The sequence below is a fragment of the Echeneis naucrates genome, chromosome 20, assembly GCF_900963305.1.
Source record: "Echeneis naucrates chromosome 20, fEcheNa1.1, whole genome shotgun sequence".
Taxonomy (NCBI): domain Eukaryota; kingdom Metazoa; phylum Chordata; class Actinopteri; order Carangiformes; family Echeneidae; genus Echeneis; species Echeneis naucrates.
The window spans coordinates 1264593-1291240 of record NC_042530.1 but is presented as its reverse complement, the minus strand read 5'-3'; the positions used below and the strand labels follow the sequence as shown (position 1 = coordinate 1291240).

The window sequence follows — 26648 nt, the reverse complement described above, 5'->3', positions numbered from 1 at the left end:
TCGTGTGTCCGTCCGTCCGACAGAGGCCGCTGTTGACCCGCTGAAGCTGAGCGCATGCGCAGTATCCTGATTTGGCCTCCGGTGGTTGGGGCGCTGATGATGCGCTGAGAGAGTCCGCAGCTTCGGCGCTTCTTCACCGCCGTTTACTGTCTAAATTCGGCTCCGGGAGCTCACCGAACACTTTCTGCTGACTGGAAAAGCCACGGCGACGGTTCAACGTGTGGAGTCTGCCCGCGGTTTCCGGGAGGAAGCCCGAATTTCGGGTTTGCCGAAGTTCTCAGGTTGGCTGGCTTCCGTTTTATTTCGGTTAGCTTAGCTTAGCGGTGTGTGCTAGCCGACCGTGGCCGCTCTCTGACTCCGTCTGCTCGGAGCTGTCGCGTCCTTTTGGGGGGTAAATTCACGAATGAGCTGATCGTTTAAGATGCCCGGCCCTCTTTAAGTCACCCCGGGAGTGTGCTCACGTTAGCCGACCCCGGAACTGTGCAGCGGAGGGAAGCTAAAGTTGCTAACTTGCCGTGGCTAGTGATGTAACCCTGGCGTCTTAGCTAACAAATTCAACTCGTTTTGGCTCGTAAAAAAACTAAACCGAGAAAAACCACATTGTGGGTGATTTTAGACAAAGTCACGGAGGACGGGGTCAGTCTGGGCAGCCAACACGGCTGTTTTAGTCCGGGTTTGTTTGGGACGTGGTGGTTAACGGTGACGTGCTAATGCAGCTAGCCAACATCGGGCTTTTCCTCCCCCCCAAAAAAGTCTAACACCCTTAAAATGTCAGCCTTTGCTTCAAAACAACCAGAGAGTTGACATGTTCCTGAAGCTAAAGAAAGATAGATGCATTGTTTTTGTTTTTGTGTTCAGATGGTCTAACCTTCAGCTTGAACATATTGTTACCAAACTGCATCTCTCTGCTGCTCAGACCAGACGACATGTGAACACACATCTTACAGTCCAACTTCTAACCGACCACCAATCCAAGAAATGTCCCTGAAGTTTGGCCAATAATCAGTATCTTTATCATCAGCATTTTAACAGATGTGTTGTTTAGAGAGAGAGAGATGGAGAATAGATGGATGGATGCACAACTATGAAACTGACAGATCATCAGCTGGTGATGTGACACTTGACATCATGAGCACTTCTTTACGAGATAACACAAATGATGTGCACAGTGTTTTCAATGAACATGGTTTTAGTAGAAGTGCGATCTGTAGGCAGTGAGGCTGTGAGCTGCTGATGGTTAAAGTGGCTTTGTGTCGTGGTGACCTGCCAAGAGGCACAAAGTCATTTAAGCGGTGAGCAGTGGAGCTCTCACAGCCAAAATGGATGATGTGTTTTGTCTCTGCGATTGAAACGTTATCTTGTGTTTTACCTGCGGACTATTCATATCTGACAAACTGCCACAGGGCTCTTTCTGAAGTCAGCTGTTGTATCTCATTGGCTTGATGTTGCCTAACTATGTTTACTGGAGAGTATTTTCATAATAACTACAAAGGATATATTTAAATTGTATTCATGAGCTAAATAAATTTGAATATGAAATAAGAAATTAACACAAATAATTTTGAGGGGGGGCGACAGCAGGGATATGCCACACTACCATTGTGGTAGGTAGATCTGGACTTGGTTCCCTGAGGCATCTTGCATCAAAAGTGATTAGATTCACATTAAGGTACTTTTTGTTTTTGGGGCTGAACAGTAAATCTTCAACACAAAGCACAGAGTGAATGAAATCAGTTTTCATTAGACTCCCCTGTTAGCAGATGTTTGGCTGTCAGTGCAGTTTCTGGAATCTTCAGGATGAAGGGAGCAACGACAGCAGGTTGTTCCAAATACAGATTTCATATGAAATAGGATTTTCTGGATGTTTGTTGGACTGACAGCCCTAAAACAGGACCATGCAGAAATGAAGAGAACTCATAGATTTAGTCTGAAGTTGTTGGGGGGGGGGTTGTGCTGCTTGTTTCCATGGATTCTCACATTGCTTGTTTTGTTTCTCCTGGTGTTTTTCAGATACGTACTGATGTAGCAGTGTTGCGACAGCCATCACACACACTCTCTCTCTCTCTCTCTCTCTACCTCCGGGCCCTTGTGCCTCACTGCATAACCTCAGACAACAGATAGACCCACATGGGGGGAACCTGGCCCTTCCTCGTCCCTGGATTCTGACGGTTACACTTGGTTGCCACAGCCCCTCAACGCTCTCATTTCATTTCATCTCATCTCATCTTTCAACTCATCTCTAGGAGAAGGAGCAGCTGAATTTCTTCAATAGGAGCTGAACACCTCCACTTGGGCAAGTGGAGGTGTTAAAGAGCAACCCCCTCCCTCCCCCCACATACCCTGATCAATCTTTAAGAATATATATATTATTTTTTTCTCCTGGTTGGCTTGAGTCCGGTTTTGCCGGCCGTGTGACTTTTCAAAACTGGGGCGCGATTCATGGGATGCAACCATGTCGGATCTTAGTGAGCGCAGGCCGGTCAACACGGACTACGCTGTCTCCCTGCTGGAGCAGCTCAAGTTCTTTTACGAACAGAAGTTACTGACTGATGTTGTGCTGCTGGTGGAGGACACGGAGTTCCCATGTCACAAGATGGTCCTGGCCACATGTAGCTCCTATTTCAGGTGAGTGTGCTACATCGTCATTTGCCTGGGGGAGGGGGGGGGGGGGGGGGGCTTGTTTTTAACAACCTCAGGCTGATTGTGACCACCCTTTGTGTGTTGTATTTCTCCTCTGAGTTTGTCTCCTACTGTTTCAATTAATAATGCACTACACACAGGTTTTTGTGCTTAAAGGCAGCAATTACTCCCCCCAGTCAGGTTGTTGGGGGTGGGGGGGTTGTGATAACTTGTAGGGATGCTGTTATTACGTAGCGCAGTCATAATGTCTGTAAGCATTCGCCTCCTGTAGTTAAAATGAATAATGCACCACATCGTGGAGTAAGTGTTACCCACTTTATACGTGGACAGAAAACAAGGGAATGGTGTTTTCCGGCTGTTATTCCATCACCAATCTATTTCTACACGGAACAAATGAAGCAATCTCAAACCTGTGGTCCCAAATACGTACGTATCCACCGAGGCTCCCAGGAGGCCTCATTTGTGCACACAACCATTGCATAATAAAGTGTGTGCAGTGCAGTGAATGTGACCGAGCAGCAGCCTCAGCTTCGGGAAGAGTCAATCTGTACATGACAGCAGCTCTTGCAGCATTTGAACACGCTCTCTCTCACGTCTCCTTCCCCTCCTCTCTCTTTACTTCTTATTTCCTTGCATGGGTCACACATGCATTCGAAAAAAAGGACCTGACAACTTGATGCCCCCCCCCCCAAAAAAAAAAAGAAAACATAAAAAAAAAAAACAGCTTCCCCACAATCTTCTCCTCTGTTTCCCACACGCTCGTTATCTGGTGCGACCATGCAAAGCATTTCCCCTCGAGGGTTCAGAGGTGTTCCGGCTTCCCTTCTCGCACCCCATGCTTCAGAGAAAGGTGGAGTTGGGGGGGTCAGCGGGACTCTGGAGGGAACTTGCTTTTACAGGGGAGAGTCTGGTCACGTAGGACTTGGTGAGGGATGGATAGAAAAGGGGAAGAAAGAGAGGCAGGGAGGGGGGTGCAGGGGTATGCCTGCAGGGTTGCGTAATACAGGCTGGCAGGTTTTGCCCCTGCTGTGATCCACATACAGACACACATCCCCAAAACCCCTGTTCAGAGCGGGGGGGCTGGTCTACAGACAGACTCTTATGAAAGGCAGAGGCTGCAACTGACCAAAACTGTCAATTACAGCTACGGTTAATCATTTAAAAAGCCACAAAGGCCAACTATAACATCTCCTGTAAAGTTGTAATTTCAAAGAAAAATGTCTGAATCACTCAGTAAAATTGTCGTTTCTCTGCAGTAGGATCTTTCACACACTGAATGTTTCCTTATTTTCCAGATAAACTGTGTAAAAGTTCCTGCTCATTCTTCGGAGCAGTAATGATGAAAAATCAGCTCCAAAGCCTCTAATGCTCTATCACTGAGATCAGAAAAATACTTTGACAGCTCTGCAAAGCTCCGGTCACCAAGTCAGACTGAACCAGATCTGAACTGACTTCATTCATCAGTCTATCCACTGAAGTCAGTTTCACACACGGTGATTCTGACATGATAGAAAGAGATTTTATTTTTTAAGAAGATAAAAACAGCTCTAACCGTCACAGTTCACACCATCAAAGACTGACATTCTAATGAAGAGGATGCAGCGTCATGCTGTGTGCGTCACCGCAGCATGAATGCAAATTTCCAGCTCTAGCCAGTAACAGCTCCACAGATGCAGAAAATGTGAGGAACTGATGATGTGATGGAGGAGAGTCAAGACACGCTTCAGCGTCAGACATCACTTTTTGGGGGATTTTTCACAAGCTGGTCCGTTCACAACAACGTCTGTGAAAACATCCACAACACGTAAACCAGATATACTCAGCTCTGCTGTTTGAAGCAACGATCATCGTGAACAGAAACATCTCAGTGAATCTGACCGTCAAGCTTTATGGCAGTTCTAAAACATTTATTTGGATATTATTACTTTAACGTTGCTTTTGAAACGGGCCAAAGGGAAATTAACTGAAAGATTTTTTTGATCATTTATTGTTTAAGTAATTTTCTGTTTCACAACCAAAACACCCAGAATTCACTGTAATAATGTGAAAATCTGAGTAGGTTAGATAATAAAGTGTGTATCTTTGGTGTTTTGCACTTTTCTGATGTTTAACAGACCACACGCTTCATCTATAAGCTCAGGAATGAATCTACAAATTTAGGAAACAAATTTGGTGCATGTTGTTTTCAGATAACTTCAGGACAGCATGGAAATGAAGTCCAGCAGCAGCCAATTACAGGTCGACCAGCTCTGGTCGCTAACTTTGTTTTTCCAGCCAGTGTGGCAGCGGGCCAGCTGTCATTAGGGGGTTCTGTTTATTTAAAAGAAAAACTTTGGATACTAAAAAAGTATCCAGAGTCGTCCCCCCACCACCACCAGTGGGGCCTTATAGACTCATTATGAAGATGGTCTCTGTTGATCACGAAACATTGGCTGGAAACCCAAATATGTGCAGATGGTGATGGAGCACTTTCTGTGAGTTTAGAGACAAATAAAAGTATTCATTTTTGAATGAATATTCAATTGTGTATGTTTAGATATTTATTTAAATGTAGTTTATTATTATTATTTTTTTTTAAAGTAACGTTTGAATGTTGTGGCTTCGCTCCTGCAGGGCGATGTTCATGAGCGGCCTCAGCGAGAGCAAGCAGACCCACGTCCACCTGAGGAACGTGGACCCGGCCACCCTGCAGATCATCATCACCTACGCATACACGGGCAACCTGGCCATCAACGACAGCACTGTGGAGCCGCTCTATGAGACCGCCTGCTTCCTGCAGGTCAGTACCGACTTGCTGAAGACAAGTCGTATGTCTCTTTAATTTAGGGAGCTCAATAAAAAAACATGCTAAACTTGTTTATTCTTGCTGATACTTCCCTTTAGCTCCGTTGTACCAGACAAAAATGGCTCAATGAGATTTGTAAGCAGACGTTTCTGATTTGAGATCTTGGTTTTGTCCCGTCAGGTGGAGGACGTGTTGCTGCAGTGTAGAGACTATCTGGTGAAGAAGATTAATGCTGAGAACTGCGTCCGCATGCTGAGCATCGGTGACCTGTTCAGCTGTAGCGAGCTGAAGCAGAGCGCCAAACGCATGGTGGAGCACAAGTTCCCCTCGGTGTACCGCCAGGAGGCCTTCCTGCAGCTCTCCCACGAGCTGCTGGTAGACGTGCTGAGCAGCGACAACCTCAACGTGGAGAAGGAGGAGACGGTGCGGGAGGCGGCCATGCTGTGGCTGGAGTACAACATGGAGTCGCGCTCACAGCACCTGTCCTCTGTGCTCAGTCAGATCCGCATCGACGCCTTGTCGGAGGTGACGCAGCGCGCCTGGTTCCAGGGCCTGCCGCCCAACGACAAGTCCGTGGTGGTGCAGGGCCTCTACAAGTCCATGCCCAAGTTCTTCAAGCCCCGGTTAGGCATGACCAAGGAGGAGATGCTGATCTTCATGGAGGCCATGTCAGAAACGCAAGGCGAGGGCTACGTCATGGCGAACACATTGCCCACTACGGTGGTGTGTTACAGTCCCCAAGCAGAGAAAGTGTACAAGCTCAGCAACCCCCCCGGCGACCTGCAGAAGGTGGGGACCCTTGTTACACCCGACAACGACGTGTTCATCGCTGGCGGGCAGATCCCTCTCAAAAACTCTATCACCAACCACGGCAAGAGCGGCAAGTTACAGGCAGTGTTCCGTTCAGTCGATAGCTTCTTCTGGTTTGACGCCCAGCAGAACGCCTGGGTGCCCAAAACCCCGATGCTGTGTGCCCGAATCAAGCCCTCGCTGGTCTACTGCGACGGCTACATCTATGCAATAGGGGGCGACAACGTTGGCGGCGAGCTAAACAAGCGCACGGTGGAGCGCTACGACTGCGAGAAGGACGAGTGGAGCATGATGAGCCCACTGCCCTTCGCCTGGAACTGGAGCACCTCGGTGGTGGCGCACGACTGCATCTACGTGATGACGCACGACCTGATGTACTGCTACTTTCCCCGAGCCGACACCTGGGTGGAGATGGCCATGCGCAAGACAAGCCGCTGCTTCGCCTCAGCGGCGGCTTTCGGCGACCTGATCTTCTACATCGGTGGCCTCCACGTGGTCAGCAACTCTGGCATCCGGCTGCCGACGAGCACCATCGACGGCTCGTCCGTCACGGTGGAGATCTACGACGTCAACAAGAACGAGTGGCGCCTGGCCGCCAACATCCCCGCCAAGCGTTACTCGGACCCGTGCGTGCGGGCGGTGGTGCTGCTCAACTCTCTGTGCATCTTCATGCGGGAAACACACATGAACGAGCGCGCCAAGTACGCCATCTACCAGTACGACATGGAGCTGGACCGCTGGTACCTGCGGCAGCCCGTGTCCGAGCGCGTACTCTGGGACCTGGGGAAGGACTTCCGCTGTGCGGTGGGGAAGCTGTACCCCTCCTGCCTGGAGGAGTCTCCCTGGAAACCACCGACCTACCTCTTCTCCCCCGACGGAGCCGAGGAGTTCGAGGTGGACGGCGAGCTGGTGACCCTCCCCCACGTATAGCTCTTAACCTCCCCCTCCCCGGCCTTGCTGACTCAACCAGGGATGAACGGGATGGGGGGTGTCCATCAGCTCCGGCCACTAAAACAAGACGCTCGGAGCGAAAAGGTTTCCCCTGAAAAATACTCGTAATCTGAAAATTTCTGTTTTTGGTTCTTTTCCTCCTTCTTCTGTTGTCAGTTGTGACATTGTTAGATATTATTACAGGTCTGTCATACTGTTTCTACAATGTGATCATCTAAACATCAACTGATTCTTTTTTTTTTTTTTTTTTTTTTTTTGTGATGAAGAGGATGATGATGCACTTAACTGGTAAAACCTTCTCGGAATGACAATGGAAACTGTACCAAAACCTCTCTCCTCTCTCCCCCCACCTCCTTCTTACTTTATTTTATTGCCCCTCCTCTTTTCTCACCACTGACAAAAGAAAAAGCTACATTCAGAATCTGCAGTTCGTCATTCGCTCTCTGGTGGTGGAGGATGGCGGCGGTGGCGGTCATTTTGTATTTGTAGAAACTTTTCAAACTGCCTTTTACAATGAAATCATGACACTGAAGAAACTCGCCTGAAGTTTTAATGCACGTCTTGATTTTGAGTTTGCAGCAGTAGTGATATTTCTGCTTATTGGACAGTTTACAGATGAAATGATTTTTTTCTTTTTTTTGCAGGTTAGTTTGACACATTTAGTTGTTTCACTTCAAGGGAATCCAACAACAAGCAAAACCACCGCCGCTCGCCATGGAAAGTCAAAAATGCGAGCTTCTCAGAGCTGACGGGGGTTTAAAGTGCTGTTGCTCAGAAAAAACTGTAGATTTTTTTGTTGTTTGTTTTTGGAGCCTGGATCCATCTGTTTCCTTAAAAAGGCCCCTGCAGACCAGAAGGACCAGGCGTCGTGGCTTTTTCCCAGAGCGGGCGACCGGCAGGCCGACGGGGGGAAACGAATGAGTTTGAAAGATGGCGGCTGCTGGTCCGGCCGCTCGTCGCCTCTCCTCCCCGCTTGGCCTGCCGCCTTCGTCTCGCCGCCGCCTCCTGTCCGTTTGCACACAGGTCTTCCACACAGCCGGCGGTCGAAACCTCGCCATCCATCGACACCACAAACACATTTCTCCACTCAGTACAAACAAAAAGGTTAACGGGCTCATGCATTATTGTTATTTTTTTTTTATTTCAAGCTGCTGAAATATATATATATTGAAATATATATTTTTCATATGTTTAAAGACAACTGTTGCAGTGTGGGGGGAAATAACCAGGTCTATTTTGTATTAGTGTCTTTTTTATTTTTATTTAATATCAGACATTACTGTAGTGTGATTGTGGTTAGAGATCCATCTTTTTCCCCCAATCACGTTTTCTGAGTGAATATTGAGGAATCTTGGTGCTGATTGGTTGTGAGAGGAGAGGGCTGGCCCAAGGCTGTTGCTACGGAAATCGTCCCGGCAACCACTAGCAGAAGTGGAGGGGGGGTGTTAAGGAGGAAAGGGGTCTTCCTCCTACCTTTTTAAATAAAAAAATAAAAAAGAGAAAAAAAACAAACAAACATGAGCACAGGTGCTTCATGACAAACCCTTACTAGCATGTTTGGCTGCATCATATTCCTTTGGCACTGTATTTTGAATGAACGTTAATTTATTAAAAAATATACCAAAAAACGTTCCTGAAAGTGACTGCGGGTTCCGTTTCTTTTCACACCAGAACTGTCTGCTGCTGCACGACGTTTGTCAGATTTCAGTATTCGCCTGGTTGTCTGAGTTCTTACTCGAAGCTCGTTTTACTTTCTGAGAACGTTCAACATCTCCTCGTGGCAAATTATTTCCATTATTGAATCTTTTTGTGTGTGTGGTTTTGTTTTTTTTTTTTCAATTAATTTAGAATTTAGCCAAAAACATACCAAACTGTCATCATTCTGTATTTTGAAAAGGCTTTTTTTTTTTTTACCAAACATTATTTAACTGCTGTAACATTGCAAAAGTGGCAAAAAGCAGAAAAGATAAAGAAAATGTACTTTCATTAGAATTTAATATTTCTCGTGCAACAGAAAAAAAAAAACACAAACCGTCCAGGAATTTGTATCGAACTTTAAAACAGCAATATAATATAGTATCACTTCCTTCTCAAATACATTAAAAGCATCTGTCAAGAAAATATTCTGTGAATTTGAATTCACAATACATTCAAATTTTTTCAATACAAAATGAAAAATATATCATCAGGGTAAAAAAAAGAAAAAAACAGAAAACAGCTGTGACGTCTGATATTCTCTCCAACATAATCCAGAAATGAGTCAATGGCCCCCAAAAAAGATTTAAAAGCTTTTAACAAACAAACAAACAAACAGAAGACCTAAGATAATGACAGCAGGATGATTTCAGCTGTAAAACCAGACAGAGCTCGCTGTTTTACACGTTAAACCGTCACAAACACAACATCAGGGCTGCGAGGTGCAAACACACAGTGGTCCATGTTTTAGGGACTCATTCCAGTGTTGTCATGACAAAACATGGATGTTTACGAGTCACAACAAATAAATAACTATCTGACTTTATAATGGTCTTCAGATTTACTAAATATAATTCTCCCAGTATATACGCACTGACAGCAGAGTACAAAAAGGCCTGTGAGGGTTCATGATTCCTTCGTTGCGTTCTTCAGATTGAGGCTTTCCGTTTGTGTTATCGGAAACAAAAATGTCAAACATGTTTTCTGCCTCAAAATATAACTGAGCTCATCAATAAATACTGGGAGTTCAAAAAGTTTTATTCAACTGAACCTTTTCTTTCTCTATCGTCTCCAATCTGTTGATAAAATGAATCTTAAACTTCAGCTTATCTCAAACACAAAACGTCAAGATTATTAAACTACCAATATTTTTATTGATGGATTTTTTGTTCTATTTGTGACTCACCTGTTAACTTTCTGTGGATACGTAAACGCCTTTGAATTAATTCTTTAGTCCAAAACCTTTCAAGAATAAATAAATAAAATCAGAAGATGGAGAGCATTCAGCTTTCCCTTAAATAAAACTGAAATAGTGTCTCACTGAGCGACTTGACTTTTACTGTCACCTCAGAATGAAGGACAATGTTGGATCTGATATAATTTTGTAAAATGAGCGCCTCACACTATTTCATCTAAGATCATGCTCCGCTGTGACTCAGGACAGAGCAGACGTGACGCCGCCTGCTGGAGAATACCAATCCGGACCAGAACCGGTGGCCCGGTGGCCCTTTTCTGCCACATCCACACGATGCTGGAGAAAATCGCCAGGATCTGGTAAGTACGTGGGAGTTTTATGGTTTAGATTTAGATTTTCTTGCTCAGGTCCTTCGTAGTGCCAGCTCTCAGTCTGCCAACCGCCGCCAGAGTATCGGGGCACGATGGCGCCGCGCCGGCTGTCACGGTTTAACCTCGGTGGCCTCCTCAGGAGAGGCCGGGGGGGTCACAGCTGCAGGCTGGGCCAGAGTGGAGAACCAGGAGGACATGGCCGACTTGGCGTTGGTGAAGGCTCCCCCCACCGACTGACCTGAGAGCAGAGAGGAGCACTGTAAGAAAGCTGTTCAGAAAGCTCCACAGCATCAGGAGCCTCAGACTCCTGGAGGTTGTGGAGATCTTTAAGGAGATGCTTCCATATATGCATAATTTGGTTTTGGTTTTTAAGGGTCAGCTGTGCTTCCGTACCGACTGCCTTCCCCGTCTGGACCACGCTGCGACTGGTGGTGATCATGGCGTTCCCGATCTTCTTCCCTCGCTCGCTGTTCTGCACCGAGCTGCAGCGGGCACGGAGAGAGAGGACAAGAAGGTTAATCAAACCGGAAATCCTGCAGCTAAACACTCCAGAAACTTCACGACAAACAGGACGGCTCAATGAAGCCCGGACCGTTGCAGCAGAGCGTCCCGTATGTGACCTTTGACCCTGATCCCTCCTGCATCGTCTAACTGACGATGTGACGTACGGAGCACCCTGAAGTAATCTGTTGCCTTTGAGGACCGTTACACAACGAGGCGTCACATCATCCCGTAAAAAGCAACAAAATCCTAAATCTTCTCTTTATGTTGCATCACTTGACACAACGCTTCCTGGAAATATCACATAATCTCTCTCAGGACGCTGAAACGCTTTTTTTAATTTAGCTTCAGTTGAAAAATTATAGGAGAGTAAATTAGGAACAAAAGTAAAAAAAAGCATTAAGAGTTAAACAACAGAATAAACTGAAGGACGTGGAATCTGAGTTAGGGCTGAAATAAACGGGAGTTTTGGGTGAGTTTTGCTCCACGTTGGCTGCTTTTCCCACAAAAGGGGAAAGAAAAGAGTCTGGAATTGGACAGATTTTGTCTCGTCAGCGACGACGTCGTTTGTTTCCAGAATATTCTGTGACAGAACAAACAGAACCGACGGAGGGAAAGTACATTGAATCAGCCGGAGCCAAAAGTCTGAGCTGATCTAAAAGAGACCTGCACAGTGTGAAGTCTGCAGATGACACCTGAAACCAAAGAGAGTGTGTGTGTGTGTGTCTGCTGTCAATCCTACACACACACACACACACACACACACACACACAGTGTTTATCTGACCACAGCATCAACATGACACCGCTCAACGGGCCCAGTTCGAGCGTGGCCTCAGAGTCAGACAGCACTGACGCTCCATGAACGCCCCGCTGGACCCGCCAAACAAGCTGCGGTTGCTTGGCGCCCGTTGCTAGGCGCCCGTTGCTAGGATCGATGATCCTGCGCTCCACCAGGAATCTGCCCCCCTCTGTGCCAGCTTCCTTTCGTCCTGACTTTCAAAGTAAGACACTTATCCTTGTTGGGATTTTAAATTCTTATTGAAAATCACTCACATTAAAATTTTATTAATATCTTCTTTTTTTATCTGATATTTCTGTAAATGTAATATATTTCCAGCTGGTATTTCAAATTAAAATGTCCCCCTCTGTGATTATTTTTCAACCAACAAAGATTCTCTCAGTTGAAGTAAAAGTGGCACAATTGAGCTTTTTTCCTTCACTCTTTGTTTTAAAATGTTTTTTTAAACTAAACAGAGATCAGAACCTCGACGCAATTCATCTGTTGCTGTTTTGAAGGTTTCCTTACCTGCTTTTATCCGACATGAGTAAATAAATATATAAATAACTGGACTGCTAAAAATAAAAACTCACAAAGGGCAAATTGACCTTTCAAGACTAACACATGAAAACAACAACGCGTGTGCTATTTAAATGTGTTTCTGTTTGTGATGAATTTGTTTTTTTTGATCCATTTAAAGATAACATGCCAATGTGTTTCTCTTCCTGTCACACATTTCTGATTTAAACCCTGCTGAAATAAAGCAAACCCAGTTTATGTTTCCTCTATAGTTTGCGTGTTTGTGCGTTTGTTTATTCACACATCAACACAAAATTTACGTCTGCCGTGTCACCAAACACCTGAAAGTAACGTGAGAGCTCTGAGTATCACAGCCAGTGTGTTCTCCCCATAAAGCTAAGTTAGAGCCAGAGAGTGTGTGTGTGTGTGTGTGTCTGTGGCTGGGGGCCATTTATCCGATGTGTAACAGTAGATGCGGCGGTCCAACTGTGGGCGGAGTCGCATTTCATTCACACTTCCTGGAATTAAAACCAAAACTGAAGCTGCTGAAGCCTGAGAATCAAACGCTGGTGTTTAATGACCTTTGACCTTCCTGTGATGCGTGTTCAGAGGTTTAAAGAGACATTAGAGTCTATTTCTACATAAAATAATAATAAAATCAAAGAAACTCAGACTGCCTCATCGTCATGACCTTCAAAATAAAAGCACCTTTCTTTCTCGTGGGGACTCAGACACCAAAATCATTCATTAACCTTGATTTTTCCTACAACAGGGAAAGTTTGGAATAATGTGCAGACATTTCAGATACGTTTTAGAAGCGTCTTAATTTGAAGTTTTTTGGTATTTCTTTTTCCAGTTTATTTTAATTTTACAGTTCCAGCGTCACTTCCTGAAGTTGTAACATCAACCAGCAGGTTGTGGCGTCGCCACCGGAGGGCAGCAGCACGAGCACTTTGGTGAAGAATCGTATTAACGTAAGTGTGAGTTTCTCTTGATATTTCATGTGTGCTTTAAGAGAAAATCGAATATCACTCACTGTGAGAGCCGCAGTTTCATGTCAGCAACGCTGTACTGTCCCTGGAACGGATGACTGCAACGACAGGGAGGAAACAAAAAATCACTACACACATTACATTTGCATGTTTGTATTTGAAAGGACGTTTATATTTTGAAAGATCAAATTGTTTTCCTGTTTTTGAGGTTTAATCCTGATTCAGATTCACTGAAGAGAAAGTTCCCAGTTTAAATCAACATGCAGTCAATTTGATGCTTTTTAAACTTAATTTAACATTTCGGGTTTTAGTTCAGTTTCACATTTAAAGTGAAATATGTTTTTAAAAAGACACAAAAGCAAACAACTTCTTTTAATTTGTAATAATAGTTTAAAAATCTAAAAAAAAGTGGCTCCAGTTCTTTGATCCAAAGTTTCCTGTTTGCTGGATAAACCACTGAGACGCACCCTGGGGTGACGGCGGTCATGGCCGGGTGCTTGTTGCTGAACCACACCCGGAAGCTGTGGGTGATCTTCCAGGCTGCGATGAAGGACGAGCCGTAATCAGCCAGCAGCCGCTCATTATCTGAACAGTGACGACAGGAAACGAAAGGGAAGCGAAGTGAGTCGGTAAACAGCACAAACCTGCTGTTTGTCTGGATTAAAAGAGTCGTTCTGTGTGATAATTACAGCTCCAATCACAAATGAACAATCCTCACATCACAAACAAAAGAATAATACATTCCTGTCTTCTGATTGGCTGACTTTATTTCCAGGAAACAGGACAACATAAACGTTTTGGATTAATTAAGCGTGATTATAATTATATTTTAAGAACTAATGAATGATCTAAGTCCAGGTTCATATTTACTCTGGTTTTTTTAGGAGGACTGGCCCACCTTGCTGCAGCACAGAGGACAGTAATGAGTGCAGGTAGAGGGTGAACTGGGCCCTGATCCACTCGTCTCCGCCCTCCCAGCCCGTCCCGTCCAGGAAGACGTCATCGCGGTTCTCCGTCACGTGTTTGACCAGGTAGTCTGCGAAACGCAGGTCTGCCGTCGTCAAACTCAGGATCTTCCGGAGCTCCGGGTCCTGGATCTGGATAAGAGCCTCTTCCACCTGCCAGCGTAAAAAAGAAACCGTGTTTAGGTGACGTGAAGAGAACAGAAGCCGGCTCATAGCTGCTGGATTTACCTCCACTATAGCATCACTCAGGTGCCTCTGCTGGCGGAAGAGGATGTTGGTCGCCCCGGCAACGAAGCCTCGAACCGTCACGTCTGACAGGAGGTGATGCTGCTGCAGCGCCATGTAGGGCAGACACAGGTAACCCTGGCAACGCCAATAACAAGGGCAAAGGTCGGGTGTTTATCAGAGCGTGTTTTATTTGATAGTGCGGCAGAATTGTCCCCGTGATATTCACAGTGACAGAAAAAATGGTAAACCATAAACGAATATTTGCTTAAATTATAAAAAATATTCATCCTGCATGTGACTGATAGATATTATTTATATTACGTTAACATGGCCATAACAGCATGACACCATCTTGTCACAGGTATAATGTGTAAATTCGTGGTCATCGTCACCTTCGTGAAGATGGCGAGCGGCAGCCCGTACTGATCCTCCTCCAGTCCCGACAGCAGGCCCTGGGTGACGCCCCCCTGACCGATGGCCGCCTGTGGCTGCACGGTGATGGGCGTCCCCGGTTTGGAGTCGAAGGCGTCTGAGAGTTGCTCCGGCGCCGCTTCCTTTCCCTCCGCCGCCTCTTTAGCGCCCCCCTCCTCCAGCACACTCGGGTCCAGCGTCTCCCAGTCGCTCTCCGAGGACTCCGGCGAGGTTCGGGACGGCGGTTTGAGGAGCTGGTTGTCGCCCTCCGTGTTGTTCCCAGAGGACGGGGACTCTGTGGCGGGCTGGGCCGTCTCGTCCGCCTCCAGCTCCAGGTTGGAGTTGGCGATGTCGATGGCGGACACTGAGACAAACTCCTCGACTCCAGAGACGCTGTCCACCAGGCTGAGGTCCTCCGACACGCTGCTCTTCGGCCTGTAGTGCGACGAGTCCACCAGGCCGTGCTCCATCATTCCTGCACAGACCAGATAAGTGAAGATCCACAAAAACTGATGCTCGGAGCTGCTCTTTTTATTTTGGTGTTTACTGACCTGGGAACAGCGATAACACTGTCATCAGAGCCCCCACCAGTCTGCTGACAGGAGACACATAAAACAGGACCTGCAAACACACACGTGGAGTCACATTTCAAAAAGTCCTGAGCGACTCAGAGGAGCGAACAAGTTGTGTTCATTCGTACCTTCTTCTCCAGCAGAATCAGCTTGAAGAGGATGAGAACCTGCGAGTGGAAGAAGACGTTAACAAACAGAAAGAAAATCTTTACGTCCATCATCCTACCCTAACCCTACCTTGTGTCGAAAGTGCAGGATTAAATCCCTCGGCGACAAACCTGAGGAGAGAAGAGCAGCGTCAGGGTGGAGTCAGACACAGACACAGAAAAGGTCACTGAGATGAATTTATAGCAAAAACATTGTGTCCCTCCTGAAAAACCGCACAATTTACGGCCATCAGAGGTCTTGCGTTGATCAATAAGTCAAAGTTGGTCAGATTTCAGCAGTCATTGTATTTGTGTCACAAGCAGCTCTTACCTAAATAAACCTGTGACCCCTCCAGAGCTGAGCCCCGCAGAGAGCTGTTCATGTGCTCATACAGCTCCTGCAGGAAGGAGGAGGTGAGCCGTGGTAACCACAAACATCCACAGCACAACAACAACCACGACAAAAACAACAAAACAAGCTCACCTTCAGAATAGAGATCTGGGAGAAGTCTTTCTCCTCAAAGTAGGCGTGAGTGATGAGCTGCAGTTTGGCCTGAAGCAAACCGTACAGAGGCTGCAGGGGGAAACGACGACAGAGCAGTTTTTAGTTCTGTGTCCGGTTGTTGTGTTAAATGTAGACATGGTCACTATTTAAGCACCTCCTTCTCTCCTCCTTCTTATAAAATGAAAAACGTCAAATATAAAAAGGGGAAATAAACGAGATTAACATCTCTGCATCAGCTCAGATGACTCAGTATTTTATTCAGCCTCTCTTTGTTTTTTTTTCCTCTCTGCTCTGTCAGCTGTTTGTTTGCTGTCGCGGTTGAATTATGGGAGCTCTGACCTCTGACCCCAATGAGCCGAGGTAATGTCATCTCTTTAAAATGTGCAGCAGACGACCTTTAAAGCTGGAAATGACTCAAACCACGACACAAATAACAACAACACATTACGTTTCGTGAAAGAGGCTGAACTACTTCAGGGACTCGAGATGCAGATTCTTTTTTTCACCTCAACTGACTGGATTCATTTGTGAACGTTAGAGGAGGAGAAGCCTGGAAACGAAAAGCTTTCTCTCTGCTCCTCCATCACAGTGAGGTCACGACCGTCTCTGTCTGTCTGGTTATTCGACCTTTGATTCGATCAGCTCTGCCCCGTAAAGCTGCAGACGCTGAAATCAAATCAGTCCAGCGGCGGCCTCCGACTGACTCACCACTCTGCTGAGGACACAGACGCTCTTCTGGACCGTCTCCCTGGTGACGTCAGCCTGCCGGACCTTTAGGGCCTGAAGAAGAATTAAAATATAGATTTTCAAATAAAAATATAAAAGCCACACATCACGAGGCCGATGTGTGAGTCATCGCCCTCCTGACGACTTCATGATGATGTCACCTGACACAGAAATAGGACTGTTTTATTTCCTTTTTTCTGGAGATAATTCAAATCAAAATTTCCATCATAAACTCAAACATAGAAGAAAACAATGTTGAGTTGTAAAACTCAGAACTTGGACAAAAGTACGTGGACACCTAAATGGATAGCTGAGTCATAAAACTTATCATTTATTATTTTAGAATTGATTACTGCCCCACAGGAGAAATCAAAATATACAAAAAGTACAACAAAACAAAGGTGAGAAAGATGGTGAATAAATAAAAGACCAACCTTCGCTTCTATCTGGCGGTAACACGAAACTCCGTACACACACTTCATGTCTGCGCTGAGCGGCGGCAGGTGAAAAAACACAGTGTCTGCAACACAACATCAGTCAGATTAAAAGTCCCATATTTTACACTTTTCCTGTGTTTTATTGTGAAGGCATGATGGCCTTCCTCAGAATTGGCAAAACTGAGCAAAAAGGGAAATTGGCTGAATGAAAAACTTCCATTAAACACAACACAGGTGAAAAAGCTTCAGTTATAAAAAAGGGAATGAAAAACAGAACTGCAGAGTGGAGATGTTTCAGCCACGATCATCCAGCACAGCAGGTTTCAACACTGTGGCCAAACTGGATCGACTAAATCGACAATCTGCTGCCAAAGGAGCTGTTGTGCAACATTTAACTCGGCTAAAGCACGTCATTCGTTTACAAATCCATTTCTTATTTCCCAAACTGCCTCATTTCATTCATTTACTCATTAAAAATCAATCTAATCTAATCTAACATGCACTGATTCCAAAGATCCATTCTGGTGCTTTCAAAGACGCGCCTGATCGGAATCAATAATGTAAGTTTAAAGCAATAAAATGAAATTAACTACAGCAGCGAAGGCAAAGGCAGCTTAAAGGTCTGCTCTGCTGAGATGAAATCAGGGACACAGACATCAGAGACTGAACGGACCGAGGCCACAGCTGCCAAACCAGGCCGAGAAGGCAGCAGCTGAATAATCGGATTCCTTATTGTCTCTTTGGTGTTGATCAGGTCAGGTAGAGCCAGTTTAACTTCTTTCCTTTCCTTTAATATCTCCTTATTTCCAATTCCCTTTCCTCTAATTTCCACTCATCAGTAGCTTGAGAAAACATAAACTAGATTTTTTTCTGATAATATCTCGTTATCTTCAGATAACAGAATAAAATAATATTTACAAGAAAGGCTTTCTTGGCTTCCACAGTAAATAGTACGATGTTTCTTAGAAGGTTAAGATTGTTTTTACATCAGAAATCATAAAGAGCACTAAACTTATGTTCCTTCTTTAATTTAATGTATCTCTTTTATTCTATTTTTGTGACTGAGATAATCGTTAAAGTTTTATCCTTGGAGTTATTAAACCAAATGAACAGATAATATCCGGCCTCTGCAGCAGCAGATTTAAAGTGATTATCAGACGCTGTCGATCCGCTCTGAATTGCTTCACCTGAGCTCCGACCAACACCCAGCCACATCCGTGGAGCTGTTTGTTTTGGTGGACCACATCACACAGACACACACTAGCAGCATCACCTACATATTCAGGAATATGCAGCAGGAGCACATTTTCCTGGATCTTTAGAAATGTGAAAGAGAAAATACCACAAAACTGTTTTTTCAGGCTTATATATGACTACTCTCAGTGAACTTTGCCTCACTTCCTCCTGTTTATTCTTCACAGGGCAACCGCAGGTGGGTCACATGACCTCAGCCGCAGAGCATGGGACCGTCGCCAACACCCCATCCTGTTCTCCCTTAACAGCCTGGACACACACTCGGGTTTCCAGACACCTGCTTTTATACCACAACATTTTTCCCACCGCAGCAGGAAACACACTGAACAGAGTTTTATTTCCCGTAGAGATTAAAATCCAAGTCAAGTTCAATTCAATTTGTTCAGCGTCCGTTAACCCAAGACGGGCTCCAAGTGGACCAGGTCCAGACCGGTCCCTCTATTAGCTGCCAGGCTGAGCTCTCAGGCTGCCGTACCTCACTGAAGGAGCTGTGCAGACATGTTTCTGAGTGAAGTAAGGCAATCCAAAAATTAAGAGATCAACAAAGGGTTGTTCTAAAGTAATTAAAACTTTCATTATCCCAAAGAGAGAAGTTGGCCGCCAGCTGCAGTGATCAGATGAAGCTGTCTGTTTCTGGCTGCTTTACATTAATATTTTAACATTTTTCCACCACACTGCTTCATCCAGTAAGCCTGCTCTGTACTCTGATTTCAGACTTTTTAAAAACCAGAGATGAGACCGACCTTCCTGGTAGTTGTGCGCCCCATCAGGCAGAGCCAGGAAGGGGAGGTACTTCCACTCCTCAGGCAGCAGGTTACTGTCGTGACCCTCGTCGGGCATCAGCGGCGGGTAGGAGAATTCAACCTGAGGGTCGGAGAGAGAGAGACAGTACGGTCAGATTTCCCATCATGCAGCGCTGCAGCAGGTGAAGAAACCAGACGATCTGTGGATGTGTGGAACGGCATCATCTTGTTTGGCTCCAGCTTCTCAGACGTGATGCTGTAAATTGAATACATTCAGGGTTCGGACTAAATGAGACGATTTGAGTCAGTCAAAGTCGCAGAAGGTCTGTTATACTGTTACATTTCCTGAACTCAAGCCAACACTGTCTCCAACACGATTAACCTGAAAGCTGCTGCTCCTGAACGCCCCACATGCACGCACACACACACGCAACAATAAGTCAGTGTTTTCCGGACAAACTGCTGTAGAGCTCCCTCCCTCGGGGAAGGGTGGGTGATGCTCCGCAGATGGACAGCAGGTCAAAGAGATGGAGGGAGATCATCTGACACCCAGCAGCAGCAGCAGCACTGTTTGGGATAATGGCTGCCGGCTCAGCCTGTGAACGGAATGGTTAGAAGAGGAGAAGGGAGATGAAGGAGAGGTTGAAATTAGAGGAGGCACCGCAGCTACTTGCTCTAAATGAGTCAGGTCCACTCTCACTGATCAGCAGGCGTTAAAATGCTGCTGAGGTCAGAAAGGTCAGCGTTTAACGGTACCAGGCATCTCTTCACTTCAACGAAGAAGAAACCAAACCTCTATTTTAAATTATTTTATATTATTATATTATATTTTTTAAATTAAAAACAGAACGCTGAGCTGGGCTGCAAAATGACAAAAACCACCAAAGCTAATGAACTTTTTTGTCGCTTTTCTGAATATTCTTTATAACATTTAACTGAGATGGCTTAGAGATAAATATCTGATTGGCAAATGATTTTTTTACCACAGTTTTAAGAACTGATGAACCATCTTTTATTAATTCTGATTAGAGTTTTGCTTTTAAAGCCGATATATGGAGTTAAATCCAAACAGAGATCTGATCTGTAAGTGTAAGTCACATTTGAAATGGAAGAACAGGTCTCTCCATCTGATGGCAGCAGGGCCTGTGTTATATAACCCGGAGAGAGGAGGCAGAGCCGGACAGCTGATTTCACCTCCATGCCTGTCAGGATCACAACAATCACTGTCATGGCTGCAGACACAACCGTCTGAGCTGCAGGTGTGTGTGTGTGTGTGTCTGTGTGTGTCTGTGTGTGTTCGGCGGGGTTCAGATACCTGACAGCCTTTCTTGTGGTGAAATCCGACCACCACGATGTGCAGCACCGGCCCTCTCCCGTCGTCCCTGCTGCCGCGGAGCTCCATGTCCAGGCCGGGCCGGGGGTGGGGGTGCTGGGGTCGGGTCCAGATAAAAACAGAGGTTTTAAGGTTTTCTTAAATCCTCCTAAAAACCTCCAGAGTCCCGAAACACACCGAGCGGAGAGCTTCTGTTCCGCTTCGTTCTTCGAAGAGGTGACGTCAGATGGTGCCCTGACGCGCACTTCCGGGTTTCGCTTCAGCGCCCATACAACGCTGATTTCTATCTCCGGGCACGTAAACAAGAATAAACAACAACAACAAAGTTAAAGAAACACCAAAAAATATAGCACTACTGCACAGCGGTGGGTTATTAACAAAAATCAAACACACTAGTCGAAGTTTGAAAAAAATATATAGTTTTGAACGTTTTTAAGTATACGTGTGGTTTAAAGTGCAGGAAGTGCTGTAATAATTGTAAAATAATGCAGTAAATTGTTTTTTACATAAACACGAGGTGTTCACGGTGTGTGGATATACAACAAGAGGTGATAATATAAGACAGAAAGCTATTAATTCCGATTGTTTCTCCGAACTACAGTGACATTATAGGTCAATGAAACAACAGTGTGAAGGGGGGCGCCATCTTGACTCTGTTCTCTTTGTTTACTGACAGAATGACGTCATGTAAAGACAGCGCCATCTTGCCGAGCTAAGTCGAATTACAGAAATAAATCGTTTTGATTCATTTTACATCATTGATATAAATCAGACGGAAACCTTTATTTTGTTTCTATTATCATTATTATTATTATTATTTAACCGCCCTTTTGCTGTGTAAAGATGACGCTGGTCAACGAGCGACGCGGGGTCGATTGATTCGGCCTGGCCGCTGACATCTCTTCTGTCGATTGGTCGTGGCTGCTCGTGGATCGACCATGGCGGCTACTCAAGCGACGAATCCGTCCCAGCTGCTCCCTCTCGGTCAGTACACCGAAGCCCAGCGGCGCTTCTACAACTTTGTTTGTGTTGAATAGCCAGAAAATGTTTTGGGAGAGGGTTGGGTTCATTTTTGTTGCTGACGAAAGGCTGCGGAGGCTGAAATGTTAGCTTTGTTTCGTTAGCTGCGGCTAGCATCGTGTTAGCCGGGAGCTAAACATTGATCTCCTGGCTGAGACCCAAATGACTCTCCTCTTTCGTGTTTGGACATTTTTATTATTGTCAAATGTGTTGAATGTTGTGCACAGCTGGGATAAAGTACCACATTTAGCGGGTTCTCTGTTATTAGTTAACTATCTGACCTCGTGGGGGCGTCCCGTGTTTAGCTTTGTTGCATCCGCACGTTTAGCCGAATCAAACCAACATATGAAGTTTTATTACAGAACAGAAATGAGGCAGCAGGTCACAGTTTATCATGTTACAGCTGTAACGTTAATGGACACCTTATGAGGAACATTCTTATTCTGGCTAAGGAAACATTTCCTCCTCCTTACTTCTAATTCGTGCACATTGTCAGCATCAAGTCAGGCTGAAAATCTCTAGCTGTGCCCAAAGACAAAGTCAGCGGTGTTCAAACCATGATGGAGTGGATTTATAGATTCCCATTACACCACATTAGAGCATCAGGCCAAAGAAACCGAGCACCTGTGATTGATCCATTGATAACTGTATAAAGGTGAAAGAAAATGCTAATCAAATCTTACTTTAATCTTTCAGAGCTTGTGGACAAATGTATTGGCTCCCGGATTCACATTGTCATGAAAACGGACAAAGAAATCGTCGGCACCTTGCTGGGTTTCGATGATTTTGTTAGTATCCTTTTGATTTAAATTTTTTCTTGAATGTAATGGGTGATTTTTACAGTTTTCTCTGAATATTACTGCAGTTTTTGTCCTTAAATCAGCGTGTCAGATATGGTCTTGGAGGATGTGACGGAATTGTAAGTACTTGCTCAAGTAATGTTCATGTCAACTGCTCACCCTGCTGTTTACTTACTTACTGTTATCTGTTCCAGTGAAATTACACCAGAAGGAAGGAGGATAACCAAACTGGACCAGATTCTGCTCAACGGCAACAACATCACTATGGTATGAAAGTAACCTGTGTTTTCTATCATACAGGTGTACAACAAGAACTGTTGGACTTTCGACCTTCACGCTAAAATGGCCTTTTTCCCTTTTTATTTTTATTTTTTTTAAACAGCTCATTCCTGGAGGAGAAGGTCCTGAAGTTTGAGTCACTGAATGTTTTGTTTTTCTTGCATTTTGTATGTTAGTTGATTATGTCATTATAGTTGTTCTCCCATCCTGATCTTTGTGGAGGAAACAATTTTTGTAATAAGATTCCTAATGGATTATTTGTTTTAAAAGCAATAAATGAGGCATGTATCATGAACCCACTCATTAGAAAATTAAATGTTTTGTTATGAATAAATCTTTGAAATTCTCAACTTTCTCGGTTTTTTTCTGTACTTTATTTTCAAATTCATAATCACACAAACCTACATTTAGTGCAAGTGCCTGTACAAAAGGAAATCAGTCAACCAACAGTGATAAAACTTTGATCCAGTTAGTTATGTTTTTTGAACTGACTAAGTAAACAGGGCAATGAACTCTTCTCAGCCTTTTAACATGTGTGAATGGGTAGCGAGAGTTGACTGATATTGAAGAAACTGGATGATCAAAAAGAAGAATCTGATTAGGTCATCAATACATGGATGGTTTCTCCTCTCCTTTTGGATTGGTCACCTTTTCAAGATTCTTGCTGATGATGTCATAGAATTCAGCCTGAAGGGAAGAAGTAGAAGAAATATTTAAATGTTCTTGTGTGAGATGGTGTTTCTGAGAAGATCATCCTGACTTACATAGAAGCCACGCATGTCGAGGACGATCACTCTGATCTGAGAGTAAATGGCCTCGTCCTTCTCATGGACAAGTGAGCGGTAGTCCATCTGAAAAGAGAGGCGTCTGAGTTAAAGGAGCGATATGTCAAAAACAGATGAGTCACATACAGAATCACACAATCGATCAACAGTCTCAGTGAAAGCTGCTAGGTTTCTGCCTGACAGTATAAATCTTATAGTTACATTTTTATTTGTTTTAACTTGAACAAAAGTGAAATAATGAATTTGTCATTTGTAAAAGTTGAGAGAAAAAAGGAAGGGCAGCTATAAGTTAATAAATCTTTTGTTCAGCATGCTCGTATTGAACAACTCTGACCTGTCTGTACTCGTCCTGTTTTTTAGAATAAAAATGTTCCTGGCAGTTACAATAAAACCTGTGATAATGAGGACGAGAACATTAACTCACCACATGAGTGTCTTTAGAGGCTTTGGCGACAGCATCTCCTCTCTCTGAGAAGTACCTAAGTATTAAAAAACGAGAGATTGAATAACAATGCTGTTTCTTGCTTGAGCAGCTCCTAATTCAGACACAATCTGCAAATATGTCAGCAGAATAGAAGCATTTTCATCCATTACGCTCAACAGGAACATTAATTTTCAACCTACTTGTTGATATCTGTCTGAAAAGTGTCAACTTTGGTCTTTACAGCAGCGATTCTCTCCAGGATTTTCTCCTGTGGTGGAAAAACATACATTATTTCTCACCTTTTGTACTGAGAAATGAACTAAAATAGATCACCACTGACGCATAGAAAAGCCTTTTGATGTCAATTTACCTGAATGGCGACACCAAAGTCATTTCCATCTTCTATTTTTGGGATAAGATGTTGAATCCAGCAGGACGCCTGCAAGAAAATCACAGTTCGAAAAAAGAATGACTTTAATCAAACAATGTCGACGCAAGACAACGACGAATCAGAATCAGAACTTTACTGATATATGAGACAAAGAGAACGTGCTAAGGAACAATATGGAATGAATGAAACAAAGAGGGATGTTTTAACTAAAGATCCACACTGATGGCTGCTCACTCACAACAATGATGGTCTCTCTGAGAGCCACGATCTCCGGTTTCACTTTTTCTAGAAGCATCATAATCTTCTCATTCCCTTTAATGAAGCCGCATTTTGGAGCTGCAGATGAAACAGAGAATTTATGTTTTTAATCACATAGAAGCCACCTGTCAGTTTCGACATCAACTAAAATATTCAAAAGAAAAATCGTACCTTTCTTCTTTTTCTTCTCGTCCTCTTCGTTCCCTTCAGTCTCCATTTCCTGTGACATCAGTTTTGTATTGTAAACATTTTTTTTTTTGTACTAAGACTGATCGTCAGTGCCAGTAAGAAGCCAACAAACACCGATAAAAGCTGCAAACGATGCTAAACGCTGATTGGATTGGAGTCAGTGGGAAAATGTCTCTACTTCTCAATTCATCTGGTGAGAACCTCTCACAATAACGGAGGAAACAAAATCCAAAATGAATAAACTAGATGCAGAAACATCCTGGAATGATGCAGATTTTTTGATCTATAGATGATTTTTCTGGAGCCTTTAAAACGTGTAACAGATAAAATCCCAGCCTGAGCCAGTCTCACCTCGTCCTCAGGGGAAGGAGGGTCTGGGATGGGAATGTCCAGAGGGGCCTGGAGCGAGGACATGTTGGTGATGCTGAGGTCGTCATGCTGAAAAACCACAGAAGAAGAACAGAAACTACAGGTGAGCTGCAGGTTTTTTGGGCACCAGTTTTGTGTGTTATGGTGAAAAAAACTGACCCTGAGCAGAGCGTCCAGCGCTAAAATCTTCACTGGGATGTAGACAGAGAACAGATTCTCAGCCTGGAAAACAACAAAAATAAGATTAGGTAAGATTAAAGCTACTTTATCTCAGGGGAAACTAACCCTTACTTATAATACACAAAAGAGATTTCACTCATTCACCAAATGCCTGAGTGTTGCCCACATTGGTTGCTATATGTGTAGAAATGGTCCACACTAAAGAGCATATTCTTAATATTAGCAGATATATTTATTTCAGTTTCACGTCTGCACAGGTGTATGGGCTTAATTTCCCCATCTATCTATATTTCTATATATATTTTTTGTGCTAAATTAGATCGTTATTGACAAAGTATTTTAACGCTTTATTTTAGTTTTAAATCCTTTTTTATGTCTTATGTTTCTTGTCTGGTCCCCAGAATGTCTTTTCACGGCCCTGTCCTGCTGTGTCTGTAAGGAGCCCCAAAAGAGAGTTTGTGTTTCCACCCCTGCCACAACAGCCACACAATAAGAGTCTCCACAGACCTCCTGATAGAGAGACTGCCGGAAGTTCTCCACCTGCAGGAAAAACAGAAACAAACAAAATGAAGAAAAAGCAGGTTTATTTTTCCTCCAGCTGCTGAGTCACCGTCACATTATTCAGATCTACTTTCGTTTTCCTTCTCTGGGGTACTTTCCGACTCCAACGTGTCGCTGCCCAGCTTCTACAAACCGACCGGGCCGTGACAGACTCTCTCCCGTCGGGTTCCCCGCTGGCCTCGCGCCTGCCTTGTCTTACCTGCCTGTTCTCTACCTGAGCACGTGCACTTACCTTTCCCGCGCTGGCCCTGCTGATCTTCAGGCTGGAGGTCTTCGACATGGCGGAGAAGTTTTCAGCCTCAACACCAATAAATAACCGTTAAACCGTGAGGAGGTGAAGGAGCAGCACCGAGCGTCTCACTGCTGAAAAAATTATTTCCTCATCCAGTTTACTTTCGGTTTAAAGTCGGTTTGCTCCTCCCACCGTCCCCCCAATTCACTCCAACTGTTTCATTCTTCTTATTCTTATTTCCATGAAAGGTTTTTATTCCCACAGATCCACTATCCAAATACTTCTAGAGCTTAAACTGTTAAATTGTTCACATTTATTCAAAAGACATGAGCACACAAGGCTGTGGAAACACAGTAAAGCTGCAGTGAAAATGAAAAATTAACCTCCTTCCAGGTGAAGGAAGAACCTGTCCAGGTGAGCGCAGGGTGGAGTTTTAAAAAGACAGAAAACATTTAGAAAGCGCTGAGCTACTGCAGCATCAGGAAGCCAATCTGAGATCTGTGATCTGTGATCAGCCAGTGTGTTCCCACAACAACACAACTTAATGTTGCTCTCTAGAAAGCTTTACAGGTCCATCAACACGAACATTTTCTGAAAGCAC

General features: G+C 44.4%; 4 protein-coding genes across 4 annotated transcripts; 2 read left to right on the top strand and 2 right to left on the bottom strand.

Annotated features, from left to right (window-relative positions):
* Positions 1-93: 93 nt before the first annotated feature.
* On the top strand, positions 94-8813 carry kbtbd2 (kelch repeat and BTB (POZ) domain containing 2). The gene is made up of 4 exons (XM_029528617.1): positions 94-281; positions 2011-2625; positions 5254-5419; positions 5606-8813. Exons 2-4 carry the CDS (start codon positions 2453-2455, stop codon positions 7163-7165), a joined length of 1899 nt encoding a protein of 632 aa, XP_029384477.1. The 5' UTR covers positions 94-281; positions 2011-2452; the 3' UTR covers positions 7166-8813.
* Positions 8814-9203: 390 nt separating this feature from the next.
* avl9 (AVL9 homolog (S. cerevisiase)) lies at positions 9204-20772 on the bottom strand. The gene is made up of 16 exons (XM_029528616.1): positions 20542-20772; positions 19227-19347; positions 17227-17312; positions 16775-16846; positions 16046-16135; positions 15893-15959; positions 15653-15693; positions 15544-15582; positions 15395-15464; positions 14825-15318; positions 14433-14567; positions 14138-14357; positions 13707-13824; positions 13284-13337; positions 10841-10929; positions 9204-10685 (listed from the first exon to the last, which is right to left on the bottom strand). Exons 1-16 carry the CDS (start codon positions 20626-20628, stop codon positions 10558-10560), a joined length of 1911 nt encoding a protein of 636 aa, XP_029384476.1. The 5' UTR covers positions 20629-20772; the 3' UTR covers positions 9204-10557.
* Positions 20773-21403: 631 nt separating this feature from the next.
* lsm5 (LSM5 homolog, U6 small nuclear RNA and mRNA degradation associated) lies at positions 21404-23006 on the top strand. The gene is made up of 5 exons (XM_029528619.1): positions 21404-21543; positions 22276-22371; positions 22471-22498; positions 22574-22646; positions 22762-23006. Exons 1-5 carry the CDS (start codon positions 21498-21500, stop codon positions 22792-22794), a joined length of 276 nt encoding a protein of 91 aa, XP_029384479.1. The 5' UTR covers positions 21404-21497; the 3' UTR covers positions 22795-23006.
* Positions 22999-26258, bottom strand: psme2 (proteasome activator subunit 2). The gene is made up of 11 exons (XM_029528618.1): positions 26048-26258; positions 25762-25794; positions 25234-25296; positions 25057-25143; positions 24688-24736; positions 24497-24594; positions 24238-24306; positions 24068-24135; positions 23868-23922; positions 23423-23509; positions 22999-23345 (listed from the first exon to the last, which is right to left on the bottom strand). Exons 1-11 carry the CDS (start codon positions 26093-26095, stop codon positions 23265-23267), a joined length of 738 nt encoding a protein of 245 aa, XP_029384478.1. The 5' UTR covers positions 26096-26258; the 3' UTR covers positions 22999-23264.
* Positions 26259-26648: the final 390 nt, after the last annotated feature.

Bases quoted from the DNA above. Each gene is read 5' to 3' on its own strand.
- avl9 (XM_029528616.1), bottom strand. From the start codon at position 20,628: ATGGAGCTCCGCGGCAGCAGGGACGACGGGAGAGGGCCGGTGCTGCAC. The intron at 16,847-17,226 runs GTTGGTCTTTTA...ATTCTTCTTCAG, and splicing joins ACCGCCAGATAGAAGCGAAG to GCCCTAAAGGTCCGGCAGGC. The intron at 10,686-10,840 runs GTACGGAAGCAC...CTCTGCTCTCAG, and splicing joins CCAGACGGGGAAGGCAGTCG to GTCAGTCGGTGGGGGGAGCC.
- kbtbd2 (XM_029528617.1), top strand. From the start codon at position 2,453: ATGTCGGATCTTAGTGAGCGCAGGCCGGTCAACACGGACTACGCTGTC. The intron at 2,626-5,253 runs GTGAGTGTGCTA...TCGCTCCTGCAG, and splicing joins ACATGTAGCTCCTATTTCAG to GGCGATGTTCATGAGCGGCC. The intron at 5,420-5,605 runs GTCAGTACCGAC...TTGTCCCGTCAG, and splicing joins AGACCGCCTGCTTCCTGCAG to GTGGAGGACGTGTTGCTGCA.
- lsm5 (XM_029528619.1), top strand. From the start codon at position 21,498: ATGGCGGCTACTCAAGCGACGAATCCGTCCCAGCTGCTCCCTCTCG. The intron at 22,372-22,470 runs GTATCCTTTTGA...TCAGCGTGTCAG, and splicing joins GGGTTTCGATGATTTTGTTA to ATATGGTCTTGGAGGATGTG. The intron at 22,499-22,573 runs GTAAGTACTTGC...TATCTGTTCCAG, and splicing joins TTGGAGGATGTGACGGAATT to TGAAATTACACCAGAAGGAA.
- psme2 (XM_029528618.1), bottom strand. From the start codon at position 26,095: ATGTCGAAGACCTCCAGCCTGAAGATCAGCAGGGCCAGCGCGGGAAAG. The intron at 24,595-24,687 runs GTACGATTTTTC...TTTCATCTGCAG, and splicing joins CGAGAAGAAAAAGAAGAAAG to CTCCAAAATGCGGCTTCATT. The intron at 24,307-24,496 runs GTGAGTGAGCAG...ATTTTCTTGCAG, and splicing joins TCAGAGAGACCATCATTGTT to GCGTCCTGCTGGATTCAACA.